This window comes from Solanum verrucosum, unplaced genomic scaffold, assembly GCF_900185275.1.
Source record: "Solanum verrucosum unplaced genomic scaffold, falcon-dt-bn FXZP01000285.1, whole genome shotgun sequence".
Lineage (NCBI taxonomy): Eukaryota > Viridiplantae > Streptophyta > Magnoliopsida > Solanales > Solanaceae > Solanum > Solanum verrucosum.
The window spans coordinates 1086036-1103663 of record NW_026019934.1 but is presented as its reverse complement, the minus strand read 5'-3'; the positions used below and the strand labels follow the sequence as shown (position 1 = coordinate 1103663).

The following is a 17628-nucleotide window of genomic DNA, read 5'->3' as shown; positions in this document are numbered from 1 at the left end:
ATATAGACATGCTTTGAAATCTTGAAATAGGCATGCACAAGAGTGACATTACTCTATAATAATTAAGGCTATAACTCATCCCTCATTCTTCAGGTGAAACAACAAGTCAACTAGAAAGAAATCAAGTTTGCACCTTTTTGTGTTTATTCATTGTTTTCTTGCAATTAAGTATCAACTATGAACTTCTCATTTCTCTTATGTTTCTGTTTTTCCACATATATTTTTTTTTTTTTAGTAATTGTTGTTTTTGATATGTTCTTTCACTCAGAAAGACATCTATTTAGTTGTTTTTATCAAATTGTGGCTAGCTAGTCAAATTCTTGTTCTTTTCTGTGCTCACTTATGATTGTTGAGATCTTGAAAAGAAAGTAGCCAGGGAGAGTTAGTTAAACTAGTTAGTATGTACAATACAACTCTATGTAGAATTTGATCAATCCTATTTTTTGTCGTTAAGATGGAGAACTGAGTCAAGAATTCTCTTTCTTTATATGTTTGCCACCCATGATTTAAGTTGGATATTGAGATATTATATCTGCTAATGAATATAGAACACTAGAGTGCCCTCTGGATTCATGGATTTATGATTTAGTCTGTCCAAGATTGACCAGTAACATGTATACTATGGAAATTCTCCGTTACACATCTGTCCACATCTTTATTTATGTTTTTTTCCCCCAATTTTATTCTCTGATTTCCACTAATACTGTTCATAACAAGCAGAGAAGTTTGACAGACTGATATTGTTATTTGCTTGAACAATCATCTTAGTGGTACTATCTCTTGATGACATTATGTTGTTGCAAAGTTAGAACCTTTGTTGCTTTTCCTCTTTTGCTTGACTAAAATCTTATGTATTAACATCTTTGTTAAAGCTTAAAATAGGTTCGGGGAACATTGAACAGTGTGTGATGGATATGGATTCAAGCCGCTCCCTTTGTTGCATTCTCCTTTTAGTTCTGTTGGGGATATCCATCCAATACCAATGTTTTGCAAGCGAGATTGATGCAGACCAGACAGCACTACTGTTAGTAAATGCATCAGAAGCATCAGCAAGGAAAATGCCGGATACTCTATTTGGAATATTCTTTGAGGTGAGTTACGTCATTTAGGTGTTCCAATTCTAGTGAAAATGAGAAGCTTTCACCTCATATTTTCTGTACATAACTGTTTCGATGATTTAGGTGTCTTCCTGTCTTTTTCTTTACTTTATTATGCAGATGTCTTCGTCACCAACTGACTGTTGGTGCATAAATAATATGGAGAATAATAACATTCCATTTAAGGAAATTGTACCTTGGTAAAAAAGTTATTTTTTGCATTGCGTCGAGCTACTCCCATAGATATGGGATTGGACATTTGATAAGTTCTTTTAATACCTAATCTTGTGACAGCATTCATGTTTCTCCAAATAAATTGGGATGCATTTCCCCTTGATAATTAGATACTGTCAATTGAATAATTTGTAACATCTTGCCTCTGGTACTTTGTTTCAGGAGATAAATCATGCTGGCGCTGGAGGACTGTGGGCTGAACTTGTCTGCAACAGAGGTGATTTGGTTATTTTAGAAAAGGAAAAACCAGTAAAGATGGGAGATAATGCGAAGACAATGGCATTACTACTGTTGGCCAAATAGAAACTCAGAGACATTATATGATTTTGTCCTCTCTTCAATTGTCAGAATTACTATTTCTCTGAAATTTATTTGTGTGCATGAAACAATAAGTTGGAAAGTCTTGTTATGCTTTTCGATTGATAACAAGATTTCGGTGAGTACTCTTGGATTTGATTTTAATCTTGGTATTCTTGAAAAAACACTTTCAGGTTTTGAATCTGGAGGCCCATCTACGCCATCTTACATTGGACCTTGGTCTATCATTGGGAATGATTCTTCTGTGATCATATCAACGGATCTTTCCTCATGCTTTGATCGGAATAAAGTTGCATTGCGGGTAGAGGTTCTTTGTGACAATGGAGATGCCAATATATGTCCAGATGGAGGAGTTGGTGTCTACAATCCAGGATTCTGGGGCATGGTATCTTACATACTTTTTAAGAATCTAACTATCATTAGGCTCTAGTAATTCTAATGTTCATATACTCATGTTGTCCCTATTTTATGCTTTCCTTCAGAATATTGAATATGGAAAGAATTATAAGCTGGTGTTTTACGTGCATTCAGACGAACCAATTAATCTATCAGTAGCTTTAACCAGTTCAAATGGACTAAACAAGCTGGCTACAAAAACCGTAGTGTAAGTTTCATATGCAATATATGTAGTTGTCTATGTTTTCCAATTTTTCTCACCAATGTTTATACGAAGTTTCCATCTTACTTACAGGTCATTTTTTATTGTTCTTGCAGAGCTGATAATGTATCGAATTGGACAAAAGTTTCTGTTTTGTTGGAAGCTGAAGGAACAGATTCCAATTCAAGACTGGAACTGAGATCAACTACAAAGGGTGTTATATGGTTTGATCAAGTATCACTGATGCCCTTGGACACGTACAACGTATGTATGTTTTGAACTTCTTGGTGAAAAGACGTAGTTGTCAACTTAAACTAAAAATTTTTACAAATTATTGCAATTATTAGTTAACCTTGTTGTTGGCTATATATATCATTACTTAATTGTTTCTTCTATGTCAATGAACATGATGTGTTCAGTTATTTTCTTTCTTGTTCTTTTTTTTCACTTTTGGATGGGCACTCTGTAGATGTATTTGTGTCATAATGTTTAATTTCTTGGTGCAGGGGGATGGCTTCCGGAAAGACCTTTTTGGAATGCTTAAAGATTTGAAACCAGCATTCATCAGATTTCCAGGTATTCCTGAAATTCAACCTGTCTATGTCATGTAACATTATCAGTTGATGGAGCAATGCATTATATTTATAATAGAATCGGACTTAATATCTTATACCGGCAAAAAAGTTTAGTTTTTCCCATTCATAAAATTATTCTGCAGATGAATCAAAGCGGATGCAAGCCTGAAAGAGCATCTGCCGTACATAATATAGCAAGCTCTCACTAAAATGGATTTGCAAATAGGAAATGTCAGTGATTAATGTCAATTTTCCACAAGTCCTCGAGTAGACTTAATTCATTTGCTGGAAACTAAGAACTGTCATTATTGAAGGTTATGATCTTATATAAATTCATAAATGAGTTCACATATGGGGGACAAACTGTTAGATAGAGGATTAGCTTCTGAATTCGTTCAGAGTTTATATCATATTTCTGGTTCAACTTCTATCTAATGTGATATCGCAAGTAATATCATCTGAGTTCAACTTCTGATTTCTCAGCATTCTCCTCCTCAAGGTGTCATGACGACGAGATTAACAACAAGCATGTAATTCGGACTTCATTTTCTCTTCTTCTGTTTTTGGTTGTTCTGCTTTTTGAAAGTATCATAGCTCCCCTTTTTGATCTTTTAACTTCTCCGTCAGTTATATCACTTATTTTTAGTTTTGCTGATGTGTTTCTGTGGAGTTCTCCCCTATCTATATGTACGGATAGTCTCCCATTTGAGCATCTTTGATGATCTGTCCAATGTGGATAAATTTATCATTATTATACATTTCTGTAGGGGGATGTTTTGTGGAAGGGGAACGGTTAAAAAATGCATTTTGGTGGAACGAAACCATTGGACCATGGGAAAAGAGGCCTGGCCATTTTGGTGATGTGTGGGGGTATTGGACTGATGACGGACTTGGTCATTTTGAGTTTCTTCAAGTAAAATTCTTTCCCTCTCCTGAATTTTGATGTAAATGAACTTTTAAAACCTGGACAAGCCTCTAAACATGAATACTGTGTGCTTATGCATGTTCCTTACTAGAGTCCTTTCTTGCTGCAGCTTGCCGAGGACTTGGGTGCGTTGCCAATCTGGGTTTTCAACAGCGGTATGTCCTCCTCCACTTTCTAAGATGCATTATTTTTTTAAAAAAAAAATAGTATGTGTTCTCTCTTCAAGCAATTAATTAAATTTTTCTATGCGACTATTATTCTCAGGAATCAGCCACAAAGAACAAGTTGACACTTCCGATATCTTACCTTTCGTGCAAGTAGGTCTCCTGTACTTTCTCCTGCGTACACATGACATGGACATTACTTGTTAAATATGATTGAGAATTATAAAAGCTTATGAAGATCAATTTGATAGTCAATATTTTGGACGTACAACTTATCCAGACTCTCATTTCACTAAAATATAGAGGCATACCCATTGGTACAAGACTTTCTAAACACAATCTTCCTTTTTATCAGCCATGAAATCTCTGTTTCTTTTCAAATTCTACGAGACGTATGCTATAGACGTTAAAATCTTACCACAAATTTGACGAAAACAATCCTTGGAATTGAAATGTTGCATTACTTGGACTGTGGACGTTGCATATTAAGCTTTCTTCTTAGGTTTTATAAGCATATTTGTTGTCCCAGGATATCTTAGATGGTCTTGAATTTGCAAGAGGTGCTCCTAACTCAACATGGGGTTCAGTTCGAGCTACAATGGGACATCTAGAGCCCTTTGATTTGAGATATGTCGCTATTGGAAATGAAGATTGTAATTACTCAAAGTACCGTGGTATGCAGATCACATTTTGTTCTATGTTTCATTGGGTCATAATCTATAATATGCATGAAGAATAAAATAGCTTTGTAGCTGGGACATCCCTTTACATTTTTTATTTATAGTTGAATGGGTTTCATAGCCTCCGATAAATTTTGAGGATTGATTCAAATTCTTGTATATAATATGTATGATTCAGGAAATTACCTCAAGTTCTATTCAGCAATCAAAGAAGCCTACCCAGATATCAAGATAATCTCTAACTGTGATGGTTCTTCCAAAGTATTGGACCACCCTGCTGATTTATATGATTTTCATGTAAGATTTTGATGTTGTTCAAAGTCTATCTTACAGACAGCATGTACATTTGGGCTTTAAATTTGTTTACCTAAGTCTTCAAGTGAGCTTCTAACTTTGTGATGTCTCTATGGTTAGATTTATGCCAGTGCAAGTGAAATCTTCTCTAATGCCAGCCGTTTTGATGATGCACTGCGCAGTGGACCAAAGGTGAGTTAAATGTTCCCTTTGATGAATAATTTCCTTTTGTTTTAAATGGTGTTTATGTATACTGTTTATATTTATAGGCTTTTATAAGTGAGTATGCTGTGCATGGAAACGATACTGGAAAGGGTAGTCTTTTAGCTGCACTGGCTGAAGCTGCATTCCTTATTGGAGCAGAAAAAAACAGGTACTTATCATTTTTAGGAATATATATCAACCTACGTATCTCGACATTATATGTTAAGGTAAAATAATAAGGATAAAACTTCAAAGCGTGGAAAATTTATGGTGTGATCTCTTTGTTTGACGATAACATTTATTTATCCTCGTGCAGTGATGTGATTGAAATGGCAAGTTATGCACCCCTATTCGTTAACGACAAGGACTGGACGTAAGTTTGATTTCTTATTCTCCTTTTTCTTCAAAATTGGATATCACTGCAAAATAATGTCCTTTTGTTTAGGTGGACAGCAGATGCGATTGTTTTCACTTCTTCACAGGCGTATGGAACCCCTAGTTATTGGATGCAGCACTTCTTCAAAGAGTCAAATGGAGCAACTCTTCTAACTTCAACACTCCAAGCTAATCCTTCGAATGCACTAATGGCATCTGCCATCACCTGGCAAAATGAAACTGATAACAACAACTACTTAAGAATAAAGGTATGAAGTTTTTCTTGACGTTTATCATTAGTGCCTCTCAGGACTTACATTATATAGATTCAGACATCTCTGTGAACAAACTAGATGGACTAACAAACTAAGATTTCTCTTTGTTTTAGAGGTTATAGTGCTCAGAATCATAATGAGGATTTGTCTTTTATGTTTCTTTAATAGATTCAATCTGAGTTCATACTTGCTATAATCAACTGATGTTCATTTTGCAGATACACAACTTCATCTCCATCTATAATTTCGTGACTCATTTGTCTTTTTTTTCTTTTCAACACGCGACTTTTTTTGCAGGTTGTGAACTTTGGGAGCAGCAGAGTTACTCTTAATATCTCTATCAGTGGATTGTCATTGCAGTCCTCTGGGGCAACAAAAACTATATTAACATCTAGCAATGTGATGGATGAGAATTCTTTCACAGATCCTAAAAAGGTACATGCAACTTTTTTATCTGATCATTTCGTTTGATTTGGTGACTGCTTTCCTTGAAATAGTGTTCTGTTATTTATGCAGATATCACCAGTTAAGACAATGCTCGGAGAAGTTAGCGAAAACATGGATGTTACACTCTTACCATATTCATTCACTTCATTTGATTTGTTAAGAAAATCCATCAGCATTAGGACTGTAACAACTGTTTCTGATCTTGAATCTTCATTCTAAAACTGTTATCACAGAAAATGCCAATAAAGAATAATATCACTTTCATTTAGTTTTTATGGTTCTTCAGTTCTTGGTGTTTTTCATTTTAGTAGTTTTTTCTGTTGCACTTTTAAGGCGTTTGTTAATGAACTTCTTTTGAAACATTCTCCATCTCTGTCCCTAACAGATTAAACGAAGAGAATGGGCAAATCTTTAGATGAATGATTGATAAGAAAAGGTTTTTAAGCTTCCTTTGCATTCCATCGATTCATATATCCTTTACAGCTTTAACTAATTTGAGTCGGTACAACTGTTCCACATATTCAGAACCTATTTTGCCTGTACTCAAAAGTGCACTAGTCAACATTTTTTAACAGTCCGAGCAACATAGCTCAGAATCAATTACATCAAAGGGGAATGTTTTCACTTTGATAACCTCTAATGCAAACATCTACAACCCCCATGTTGACCTCCAGAAAAATCAAGAAAGTGAGCAAGTGGACAGGGAGCAAAAGCAAACAATGAAAAGTTCCAGTTAGCACAAAATCACAACTTGTTGATTGACAGTCTAGCTGTCTCAAAGTGTTCTTTCCATGTAAATATTCCATATCAACATTAAAAGGAAGAAAAAGAGCCTTCTCTATTTAAGTATCAACTAAAACAAGTACAAAGTTGTTTGGTTGGGAATGGGTTATCCCAGGATTAGTTATCCTGGGATAACTTATCCCACCATGTATATGGGATACCTTATTCCATTACTATGGTATAAAAGGTGGGATAAGTTATCCCAAACATGACAACCAAACAAGCAATCAAAATATTATCCCAGGACTATTTTTTTATCCCATGACTATTTATTCTTATCCGTCACACCAAACGACCCCTAATAGTACCAAATCTATACCATAAAAAAAGCAGAAGCTAATTAATCCTTATTTGTTTATTTACAAGTTGAAGACATTGATGTCAAGGTTACAAAAAGGTGAATTGTGTGGTAAAGACTACACATTCTTGTTCTTCTTCAACTTTGAAGGTGGCCATCTCCCCTTCTTCCTAAGGCGGCGCTTCCTGACAAGTTTCTTCCTAATCTAATGTTCTTTGCCAACTTCATTTTCATCTTCTGTTCAAGCTTCAGCTGAAGCTTAGACTCCAATTGCAGGCTATCAACAGACAAACTTTCCTCATCGCACTCCAGATTATCAGAATCCCCGCTATCAATATCAGAAACTGCCTTAGCAATCAAGACACTTCTCACTTTGTAGATAAATGGTGCTCGAATATAGTAACTGATATGTGACTTTGGTTGCCAAGCAATGGGATCGTTGCAAAACCTGGAGACTAATACAGAATCAATTATAAAGTTAAGAACCTCTTATGGTGTATAACATGAACAGTCAAGATGTTGCACATGCATGATGATGAAGATGGGAGTATTTCATGGAACGGTTTAGGACTGCCTCACTAGAGAAGGATGAACAAAAGGCAACAGCAATCACATAAAAAGATACATCAACCTCAAATTTTGCAGATTGTTAAGATGCAGAACATAAAAGGTAGGTCTTGATCTGCTACCCCATTCTTGCCCCCGGGATGGATCGAGAGGCCTGGTTACAGGTTCATGTATATATGACTGTAAAGACAATTATTATTGTAGTTTTAACTTGAGATCGATATAGGGACCTTCAACTTCAAATTTTGAATTTGTCTCTGCCCCCAACAATAACATTTTTCAGATAAACAGTGGTGGGTGCACCTTTACGTCAGCAGATTCAGCCAGTACAACTGCTATTACATATATATGGTGAAAAACTTTAATAACATATATTAATTTCAAGTTTGCACACACTGTTACAAAGTGTTGAGTACAATGGTAATCCCCCACCTAAGCTGCTAGAACTCCTCAAAAAAATACCAATGGGTGCAGGGTGCATATCAGATCCTCCAAAAATAGTGCTTTTTTGGAGTATCTAACGCGAGGGCGCCAACATTTTTGGAGAGTCCGAGCAGCATAGATCCCCAAAATCCAAATTGATAAGGTAGGGGATGATAACAGGTTAACTCATTAGTATTCTGGTAAAGACCTAAATCGAATCATCCAAAAGTAACAAACTTTACCAGGAAACAACTAAAGTTAAGAGAGCAAAAAACAAATGCAAACAGAAGAAAAACCCAAAATTTAGAATCCCACAATAATCTCTGTAGAAACAACTAGAACACAAAATTAATAGACATACAGAGAGGTCATTCAAATAATTAAACAAAGGTACTAACATGAGTGAGCAAACGCCGAAGAAGTTGATGATGAATGAAAAGAGAGACGAGTAGCGGGAGGAGTCATGATGGTGAACAGTGGAGCCATCTCTCTGGTTTTGGGGTTTCTTTTCTGGAACGCCAGTTAACGGTGGCGGAAGTGCTAGCCAGAAAGTGTCAAAAATGGTCATAATGTATATACAATTTGACACCCTTTTTCCCTATTTTAAAATCTCTTACATACTTAAATTAGTCGGACTCCACTAGTTCCCTTCTTTACAATTTTCCCAAACCAAATTCCCATTATAAAGTCTCCATCTTTCACGGCCATGGCCTTCCCTGCACCGGCCGCCGTCGTGTGACAGAGAAATGACAACTTTACAACTCCGATGGAAGAATCCGGCATCAAACACTCCACTTTCATTTGGTCCTTTCAATTCCACAACTCAAATCCGGTGGAAGAAACCGGCAAACACTGCCCAAACCCGCCTGGAAAACCGGACCCGCGACCCGAATCTCGACAAACTCACAGCACACTACCGGAGACTCAAGCTCATCCTCAACCTCTACGACGTCGTATCTGCAAGAAAACGCGGTCCTTTTCTCTCAGTTCAGTCACTCTCCAAATGGGCCCCACATGCCGGCATTAAAACCGTTACCGCCGGTGATCTTCTCCGGAAATATCCCCATATTTTCGAGGTATTTACACACCCCATTAAGCGAAATTTATGCTGCAAGTTTAGGGAGAAATTCGTCATTTGCTGAATCAAGAAGATGATGTTGTATCACAAAATGAAGATGAAAATGTAATGAGAATAAGGAAAATTTTAATGATGTCTGTGAATGGGACAATACATTTGCATGCTCTTAGATTGTTGAGGACTGAATTGGGTTTGCCTGAAAACTTCCGGGACTCGATAATAATTAAGTATGATGAAGTTTTTAGGATGGTAGATTTAGAGGTTGTTGAATTAATTGATAGAAATGACAAAGATGGGAGTTTTGGGGTGGCAAAGGTTGAATCTTGGAGGAAAAAGGAGTATACTGAGAAATGGTTGAGTGAATTTGAGGTCAAATATGCATTTCCTATTCATTTCCCTACTGGATTTAAGATAGAACCAGGTTCAAGGGAGAAGTTGAAAAATTGGCAAAGACTTCCTTATGTTAAGCCTTACGAAAGAGAACTCACGTATCACTTGAATCCTCAAACAACTGAAACCATGGAGCCATCTTCAAGATGTGATGAGTTAACGTCGAGGTCAGCAGTTGTTGGGAAGCGTACTTTTGGAGGTGTTGAGCGGTATGAGAAGCGAGCTGTGGCGATTATTCATGAAGTTTTGAGCTTGACTGTTGAGAAGTCGGTGCCAGTTGAAAGGTTGGCACATTTTAAGAAGGACCTCGGCATTGTAGTTAATATTCGTGAGTTGTTGTTGAAGCATCCTGGGATATTTTACATATCCACTAAAGGGATTGCTGAGATTGTTTTTCTTAGAGAAGCATATAGTAAAGGGTGTTTGATTGAGCCGAACCCAATTTATGATTTGAGAAGAAATATGTTGGATCTTCTCTTGTTAGGAAACCGTCATACGAGTGAATTGAAAACTGAAAGGGAACTGAAGGATGAACCTAAAGACATGACAGACGATGAAAATGGATGGGAAAGCAGAGAGGGTGACTTTGTTATTCCAATTTTAGAGAGTTTTACTGATCACGAGGACAATGACAATATGAACTAGAATGATTACTTCTCTCTAAGGCAAAGCTGATGGCTTTCTGAGATGGAAATCAGCAAAGAGAGTGTAGGTATTGTAAGCTGAAATTTTCTGCAAACTGACAGAAAATTATGTATTTGTGCTTCGCTGTACTTGCCAAGAACCTTTGTTATTTCAGTTGGTGCCTGTGCTTAAAGATTGTGGATTCCTCCTTGTCTTCAATTATGTATAATCTCTAGCGTTGCAGCTCTTCACGTTGTTCATATCTGATAAATGCATGTTCCAGTTCCGTTTCTGCCAGATTTTGTTAATTTGCATTTTTACCTTCTAAGTCAATCTGTTAAATTGTGAATGGGAAAAAGCTGGTATAATCATAGTGGTAAGCACCTATTGGCTAGCTTTAACAACATCATTATAATCACCAACTTACTAGAAAGTGGCTGACATAATCCCATCTTCATCTTGCTTTTTTCTGAATTGGAACACTGTTATTTCTTATTTGGATTTGGTTCAACTGAGGAAGCGAAAATTTGTGGAAGTGTGAGATGATAACTATTCCTTGATGCTTGTGACTTGTATAATATAGGGATGATTGAAGATCCTTTTCAAATCCAGGCACAACTGTGCAGAAACAACTGCCATGGCAATATGGAATAGAATGGTGTCGGGTATGATATTTTTGGAGTAATGCAGGTTTCTTTGTGTTGCTTCCAGTGAATGAAATTGGATTCTGTTATTGTCAATAGAATTTGTCCTTCTACTCAAGACTACTCTAGTTTCCGAATGCACCTTGAACGTGTGCTTGCTGATTTTTGAACCAGATGTTTGAACCATATAATCATAGCTCAAAAGCAGAACTGAATCGATTGGACTTCTCAACACTACGAAGTTCTGGCCATGTGAAGACTCATTGACATATGGTATCTTCAGTGCAGCAAAAGTGGTTCCATTTTACAACAAAATAAGCATAGAACTAGCTTTGTTTTGCTGCAGTATTGAGCTGGCTGTGGGTATCCAGTGGATTTTATTTCCTTTCCCTACAAACTACCATAGAAAAGAGCAAATATGCTCAACTTCTTTAGATCTCGGTACCACCTGCACAAATTGCTTGAGAATCAACCAACAATTTCAAACACTTCATAAGATTGATAACATATAATAGTTAGAAATTATGGTTCTAAATCCATTTCAATCTTTCGATCATTCATCGAAAGGATACACTTGATTTTGAATTTGACCAATTGAGATATCAGGAAACAATATTCTTGATTTCTTTATTCGAAATTGAAGCTTTGGGCATAGAGCAGAGCGAGCCCGGGGAGAGGAGTAACACTGAGCCCCAAAATAGAGTTTCTATTTAAATCCCTACTTCACATGGTGCCTTCAAGAGAATCCGAAGCTGGTTGCTAGTGGAAGTAGCGCGACAAAGAGCAAACCAGAGCATTCACAAACAAATGGTGTAAGCACAAGGGAAGGCGGTTAGCACATATGAAAAGTATTCACCTATGTGACGTTGATTTAGTATCAGTTAAGCAAAATTATCACCTTTAATGATATCAAAACAGTATAGGATACTGATTTAGTATCAGTTAAGCGAAATTAATTGATGAGTATATAGTCTAATTATTTAGTGGGATATAAATATAAAGAGAGATATATTTATAATTATTTTATTTTTATGAGATATTTGCTTAATTTCCCCTTTTAAGTATATTCGTCTGACTCACATATATTGTCTTATTGAACCTCAAATCGGGTCTAATATGCTCCTATTGAGCCTCCGTTAATAGTGTAGATTTGTTCAATCACAAAAAAAAAAATTTAATTACTTCAACTAAAAAAAGGCTTATTCCATTATTATTACTATTAAAAGGATGTCTCAAACTTTGAATAATGTTACTTTCCCCCCTAAAGTGTCCAAACAAACACCACTAATTAATTCGTGGCAAAACTTGATGAAGTAAAACCTGGCGGGGTGAAAGTATCATATTTCAGAAGTTAGAGGGAGTTCAAACAATTTTCAAGTTTTTCGCGACTATAAAAGGAGCTAAATTCTACAGTCGACCAAAACTAGGGTTTGTGATATTCGTGGCTGAAAATTGGGCGCAATGGGAGAAGAGAAAAGAGAAGTAGTATTTAGAGACATTAGAAGATATTACTGTGAATTTTGTGGCCTTTGCCGTTCGAAGAAATCCCTAATTTCCTCTCATATTCAGTCTCATCATCAAGTACGTTTTTTTCTATGTATTTTCGTTTTTTCTGCTTTCATTTTTGTCTACTTGTTATCTGAGCTGTTCGTATAGATCTACTATCGTGATTGTTTTTTCTGAGCTCGCTTTTAGGGTAAAGTTGATAATCAGTAATTATTAGTTTCATTAGCCAGAGCTGAAAGGCGATAAGAGTTTGTTTTAATGGTGCATGACCTGATTTGTTTGGATTTCAATGTTAAACTAGTGTAATTGTTGTTTAGGAGCTATTATTTGCTTGTCATAGGTTCATATTATCAAAGATTTATTGTGGTTGAGCTTAAATTGTGTATTTGGAGAGAGGTACTGATTTGATTAGTTGAGAGGAAAGTAATGCTGAAATGTTTGGTTGTTTTTACTAATAGGATGAAATCGAGAGCAGGAAAGATGAAGCAACTGAAAATGCGAAGGGCTCAAGAATGAATATTTGTGAGGAATGTGGTGTGAGTTTTCAGAAGCCTGCTCATTTGAAGCAGCATATGCAAAGTCATTCACTCGAGGTATGTTTTGTTGTTGCACATCTTTTACAGGTCTTAGTGTACTAGTTATATCTTCTGATTTATTGTCTATGGATGCATTTAATACTAATGACTTTGCAGATTGAGATATTTTGAGAAACATTGTGGAATTATGTGAAGGTGTGACGCATTGGATCCCAAATAAAGAACTCCAAAATGCAAGAGGCAGGTATATTTCCTTGACTGGATTAGTATCAGGAAGGGGGACCTCCTGAGAAGCTCCATCAAGTGAGCCTCAATCACGCCTTATAATCTTTGTGGTTCGAGACTCTTCCCAGTTCCCCTCCTCCCCAAATACAAAAAGATAACTTTTCCATTTTTCTCCATTAGCATAAGTGCACTTTGGTCTAGGACCCTGTAGATTGAAACTTTCTTAAAATATTTTCTTGTTGATATTTTGCATGAACAGAGACCATTCGTATGTCATATAGATGACTGCCAGTCTAGCTACCGTAGAAAGGATCACTTGTCGAGACATCTCTTGCTGCACCAAGGGAAGTTGTTTAAGTGTCCTGTTGATGGCTGCAAAAGCACATTCAGTTTTCAAGGCAACATGACTCGGCATGCCAAAGAGATGCATGACCAATCTGCCTCCGCAGAGGTTGATCTTCCAGAGGAATATGTCTGCTCTGAAGCTGGATGTGGAAAGGTGTTTAAATATGCATCCAAATTAAAGAAACATGAAGATTCTCATGGCAAGTCAAATTTCAAAAATCTACTGTGAAGTATTGATATTTCTTACTTATCTAGTATTGAAGACTCTTCTAATAAGCTGACTATAATTTGCCATTGTATCACTGCAGTTAAGCTGGAGACTGTCGAGGCTATGTGTTTAGAGCCAGGGTGTATGAAACACTTCACAAATGAGAAATGCCTCAAGGAACACATAGAGAGTTGCCACCAACACATTGTGTGTGAAATATGTGGGACCAAGCAATTGAAGAAGAATATTAAGCGGCATCTTCGCACACATGAAGAAGGGCCTATATCAGAGAGAATAAAATGTAAATTCCAGGATTGCCCGCACACTTTCTCCACAGTAAGGACTACTACAATTTCTTATATGTAATTGAAGTTTTCTTCTGTTATATGGAACAGTAGTGTAAACAATCTAGAAAGCAATGGGCTAATTCATTACTAGTCCGAGGAGAAATACATAGACAGCTACGCAACAACTTTTAACCTTAACCAAAGCCATCTCCTTCAAGTTGTTGAGCAACAGTATTAACCTTTATTTGTTGCTTGAAAATACAGAGGTCAAATCTTGCTCAACACATCAAAGCCGTGCATGTGGGAGCTAAACCATTCTCATGTAGTATATCTGGTTGTGGTATGAAATTTGCCTTCAAGCATGTGAGAGATAAACATGAACAATCAGGCTGCCATGTTTATACTCCTGTAAGTAAAATGTATTTGTTACTTGAATGCACATTATGTCATTCGGATCAGTTTTGTTTCTAATATTCATGATTGACTTAAGGTGTTTTGGTTGTCTTCTATAGGGAGATTTTGAAGAGACTGATGAGCAATTCCTATCTAGACCAAGAGGTGGTAGGAAGAGAGAGCCTACTCTTTTTGAGTCAATTATGCGGAAAAGAATTACACCACCCAGTGGTACAGATCCTGTGTTCAATCAGACACCAGAATATTTCTCATGGTTACGCTCCATGGAATCGGATAATCAAATGTGAGTCGTCTATTTGGCCAGATGTTGTTGAGTTGAAATCTCATAGTTCCTTTCAGTAGAATCAGGGTTAGACTCTTGAGTGTCTCCTGGGCAGCTTCTTGGAAGATTCCTAGTGTTGTACATGCTGTCCATAAGTTGAATGTAGTCCACTACATATTATAATATATTGGAGAAGTGTTATCTAAACAGGCGATGCCTTTCTAAATCTCCTTGTGCCTTGTTCATTTAATATCGTGTTGTCCGACTGAAGCACTCTACTAAAACGTGCCAAAAGTAATTTTTTTTTTTGATCGTACCCAAACGAAGGAATCGTCAAGTAAATGAACTGAATGTGTTTTCATCAAACTCTATAACCAACCAATATGCCCAAGTCTTTGATAAAGCTCGGTTTGATCTTAAACGAAACATTGTTACTAACTAAAATAGTAAATACATAGGCCATGCAGTACATACTTCAAGCATACATAAAATATTCTGTAATGCATAACCAATTAAAAGGATCACTTGATAATAATTCATTGACATAGTAACATTGATTATTGCTTTTACTCTCTTTAAAATCGTACTTTGAATGTCATCAAAGATGGATGGTTGAAGTTTTATGAGTTTCTACAACGATTTAATCTCACCGTGTTTGTTGAGAAGGCATAGTTCTCCTCTTGGGCCTTAAAATGGAACCATTGGATTTTACTCTCTGGCCCAATAACTTGTAGTAGTGCCTAGATGAAGAAACTTAGACCAAAATTTTAGAAGTTTCTAATTAGTTTAGTTGCTGGAAAAAAGAGAGTGAAGATAAGAAACCATTGGTGTGTTATCAAATATGAGGTCTATATTGTCCAAATCACTATCTGTGGATAAGAGAACAATCTAAAATACCACATTCTTATTGGTTCTCTCATTTATAATCACTTTGAGTCTATCTTCTTTTTATATATTTCTACATGTACATTTAACCAACCACACATTTTGCAAGTTTTCAATCCAACTAAAGAAAGAAAATGGCAGCTACCATAGGTACCATGGCCGTCCTCAACGCCAAATGCTTCACCAAAGCATCTATTAACAACCCATCAAAGCCGAAACCCGTCTCCCTTCTCTCCATCCACAACCTCCCCAAAGGTCTCTTAACTTCAAAATCCTCAGAAAACGCCTCAAATTTATCCATCCCACTCACTGGTACCGCAATTGCAGGAGCCATTTTCTCAACACTTAGCTCATGTGACTCCGCATTTGCAGCTCAACAAATCGCAGAATTAGCTGAAGGGGGAGACAACAGGGGATTAGCCCTGTTGCTCCCTTTGATCCCGGCTCTAGCCTGGGTTCTTTACAACATTCTTCAACCAGCACTGAACCAAATCAACAAAATGAGGAATCAAGGAATTATAATCGGGCTTGGTCTTACCGGGCTAGCAGCAACAGGCTTCTTTAACACTCCAGAAGCCTCAGCGGCTAGCGATATTGCGATGATTGCAGAAGCAGCAAGTGATAACAGGGGACAACTTTTGTTGATTGTTGTAACACCTGCTTTGCTTTGGGTAGCTTACAACATTCTACAACCAGCTTTGAATCAGATTAACAAGATGAGATCAGATTGAGGATCATCATAGTTTGTAATATTTGGACCATATAAAATTTTATCAATCAATCAACTCTTTTCCTTGTGTATCGAGTATTTTGTTGTTTGTAAATAGGTATCAGATTAGTGTTCCACAATAACTCACTCAATCTGATCTATCGGCTCTTAGTAGGCGTTTGGCCATATGATTTCAAATCAGCCTTTGTTTATGAAATCTGGTTTGTGTTCATTTATATGCACATAAAGCTAAAAGAATCAGAACATATACATACAAGAAGAAGCGACATAACAACACAGGTCTGAAGTTTACCAATACTGGCTAAACCTTATATAGATTTTAAAAAATTGATACAACATAAAGAAAACAGGATATCAACACATGGTTTGAATTTGATATGTAATACAATATTGTAATAAAAGGTTTAGCATTCTGATATCCTACAAGGCTAGAATTATTTGTTGTAATTCATCTTGGCTTTGAACATTTAAACCAGAGCTCGATGAGGATGATCGAGTAGTGTGAGCTATTGCCTCATCCCTCGGGGCTCAGGGCACATTCGATAAAATTGGAGAAGAAGTACTGTGAACTGTATATTGGCGAGGATGTTCAAATAAAGTTGGAACGATACAGAAAAGAAGTGTATACTATTGGCTGGCTGGTGTGAATAAAGTATATTTGGAGAATCAGAAATAGGCTGCTGAGTTGAGGAAATTGAGTTTGCTAACTCTTAAAGTAAGAGCAGCTTCATCATAAGTTGGATAACTGATTTCATCTGCCTATTTCCCCTACCACCATGCCCTCTCTCTAACTCCTCTCTATCGCTGCTACTATTACTTGGATATAGGTAATGGATTGTCTATTTGTCTAATCTTTTTTAAAAACATATGTATTTCTTTTATTTAATAGTTTTATCATATCAAAAAAAGATAATTATTTTTCTATTTTCTACCCAACATTAATTGAGTTAAGAAAGAAAGACATTCAACGAACGCTATTTATGTGTAAGTTTTCAGTCTCTTCCCATTTATTGATGAAATTACGTTATTACCCCTTCCATTAAGAAAGGCATAAAACGTATTCAACGAATGCGATTTATGTGTAAGTTTCAGTCTTTTCCCATTTATTGTTGAGATTATGTTATTACCCCTTTCATTTAATTTTATTTGTCTAATCTTTTTAAAATATATTTATTACTTTTATCATATCGAGAAAAGATAATTATTTTTTCATTTTATACTCAACATTAATTAAATT

General features: G+C 36.3%; 5 protein-coding genes and 1 pseudogene across 5 annotated transcripts in view; 4 read left to right on the top strand and 2 right to left on the bottom strand.

Moving 5' to 3' along the window:
- The window catches only part of LOC125834750 (proteasome subunit alpha type-3), a 42500-nt gene extending 32300 nt beyond the window's left edge, over positions 1-10200 (bottom strand). The window contains exon 1 of the mRNA XM_049513901.1: positions 10196-10200. The gene's annotated coding sequence lies outside the window, so the exon portion shown is untranslated. The remainder of the gene's footprint in view (positions 1-10195) is intronic.
- LOC125834770 (alpha-L-arabinofuranosidase 1-like) lies at positions 859-6405 on the top strand. The gene is made up of 17 exons (XM_049513922.1): positions 859-1091; positions 1494-1548; positions 1823-2034; positions 2132-2253; positions 2364-2511; positions 2754-2823; positions 3590-3735; positions 3857-3902; positions 4012-4064; positions 4441-4585; positions 4770-4888; positions 5006-5077; positions 5155-5258; positions 5406-5462; positions 5535-5733; positions 6037-6174; positions 6256-6405. Exons 1-17 carry the CDS (start codon positions 909-911, stop codon positions 6403-6405), a joined length of 2019 nt encoding a protein of 672 aa, XP_049369879.1. The 5' UTR covers positions 859-908.
- LOC125834759 (50S ribosomal protein 5 alpha, chloroplastic-like) lies at positions 7291-8743 on the bottom strand (annotated as a pseudogene).
- On the top strand, positions 9004-10490 carry LOC125834718 (protein ROOT PRIMORDIUM DEFECTIVE 1). Its single transcript, XM_049513865.1, is given in 2 exon segments — positions 9004-9388; positions 9391-10490. Coding segments are annotated over 2 exon segments (1365 nt in total). The 3' UTR covers positions 10371-10490.
- Positions 10491-12444: 1954 nt separating this feature from the next.
- Positions 12445-14898, top strand: LOC125834777 (transcription factor IIIA). Its single transcript, XM_049513932.1, has 6 exons — positions 12445-12574; positions 12958-13092; positions 13520-13805; positions 13914-14149; positions 14365-14508; positions 14613-14898. Exons 1-6 carry the CDS (start codon positions 12455-12457, stop codon positions 14799-14801), a joined length of 1110 nt encoding a protein of 369 aa, XP_049369889.1. The 5' UTR covers positions 12445-12454; the 3' UTR covers positions 14802-14898.
- Positions 14899-15758: 860 nt separating this feature from the next.
- Positions 15759-16433, top strand: LOC125834245 (photosystem II core complex proteins psbY, chloroplastic). The gene has a single exon (XM_049513417.1). The coding sequence runs from the start codon at positions 15796-15798 to the stop codon at positions 16390-16392; it is 597 nt and encodes a 198-aa protein (XP_049369374.1). The 5' UTR covers positions 15759-15795; the 3' UTR covers positions 16393-16433.
- The last annotated feature ends 1195 nt before the right edge of the window (positions 16434-17628 follow it).

Coding starts and splice junctions, on each gene's coding strand:
- LOC125834770 (XM_049513922.1), top strand. CDS start 909: ATGGATATGGATTCAAGCCGCTCCCTTTGTTGCATTCTCCTTTTAGTT. Junction 2,035..2,131: donor ATCCAGGATTCTGGGGCATG/GTATCTTACATA, acceptor GCTTTCCTTCAG/AATATTGAATATGGAAAGAA. Junction 5,078..5,154: donor CACTGCGCAGTGGACCAAAG/GTGAGTTAAATG, acceptor TTATATTTATAG/GCTTTTATAAGTGAGTATGC.
- LOC125834777 (XM_049513932.1), top strand. CDS start 12,455: ATGGGAGAAGAGAAAAGAGAAGTAGTATTTAGAGACATTAGAAGATAT. Junction 12,575..12,957: donor ATATTCAGTCTCATCATCAA/GTACGTTTTTTT, acceptor TTTTACTAATAG/GATGAAATCGAGAGCAGGAA. Junction 14,150..14,364: donor GCCCGCACACTTTCTCCACA/GTAAGGACTACT, acceptor TTGAAAATACAG/AGGTCAAATCTTGCTCAACA.
- LOC125834245 (XM_049513417.1), top strand. CDS start 15,796: ATGGCAGCTACCATAGGTACCATGGCCGTCCTCAACGCCAAATGCTTC.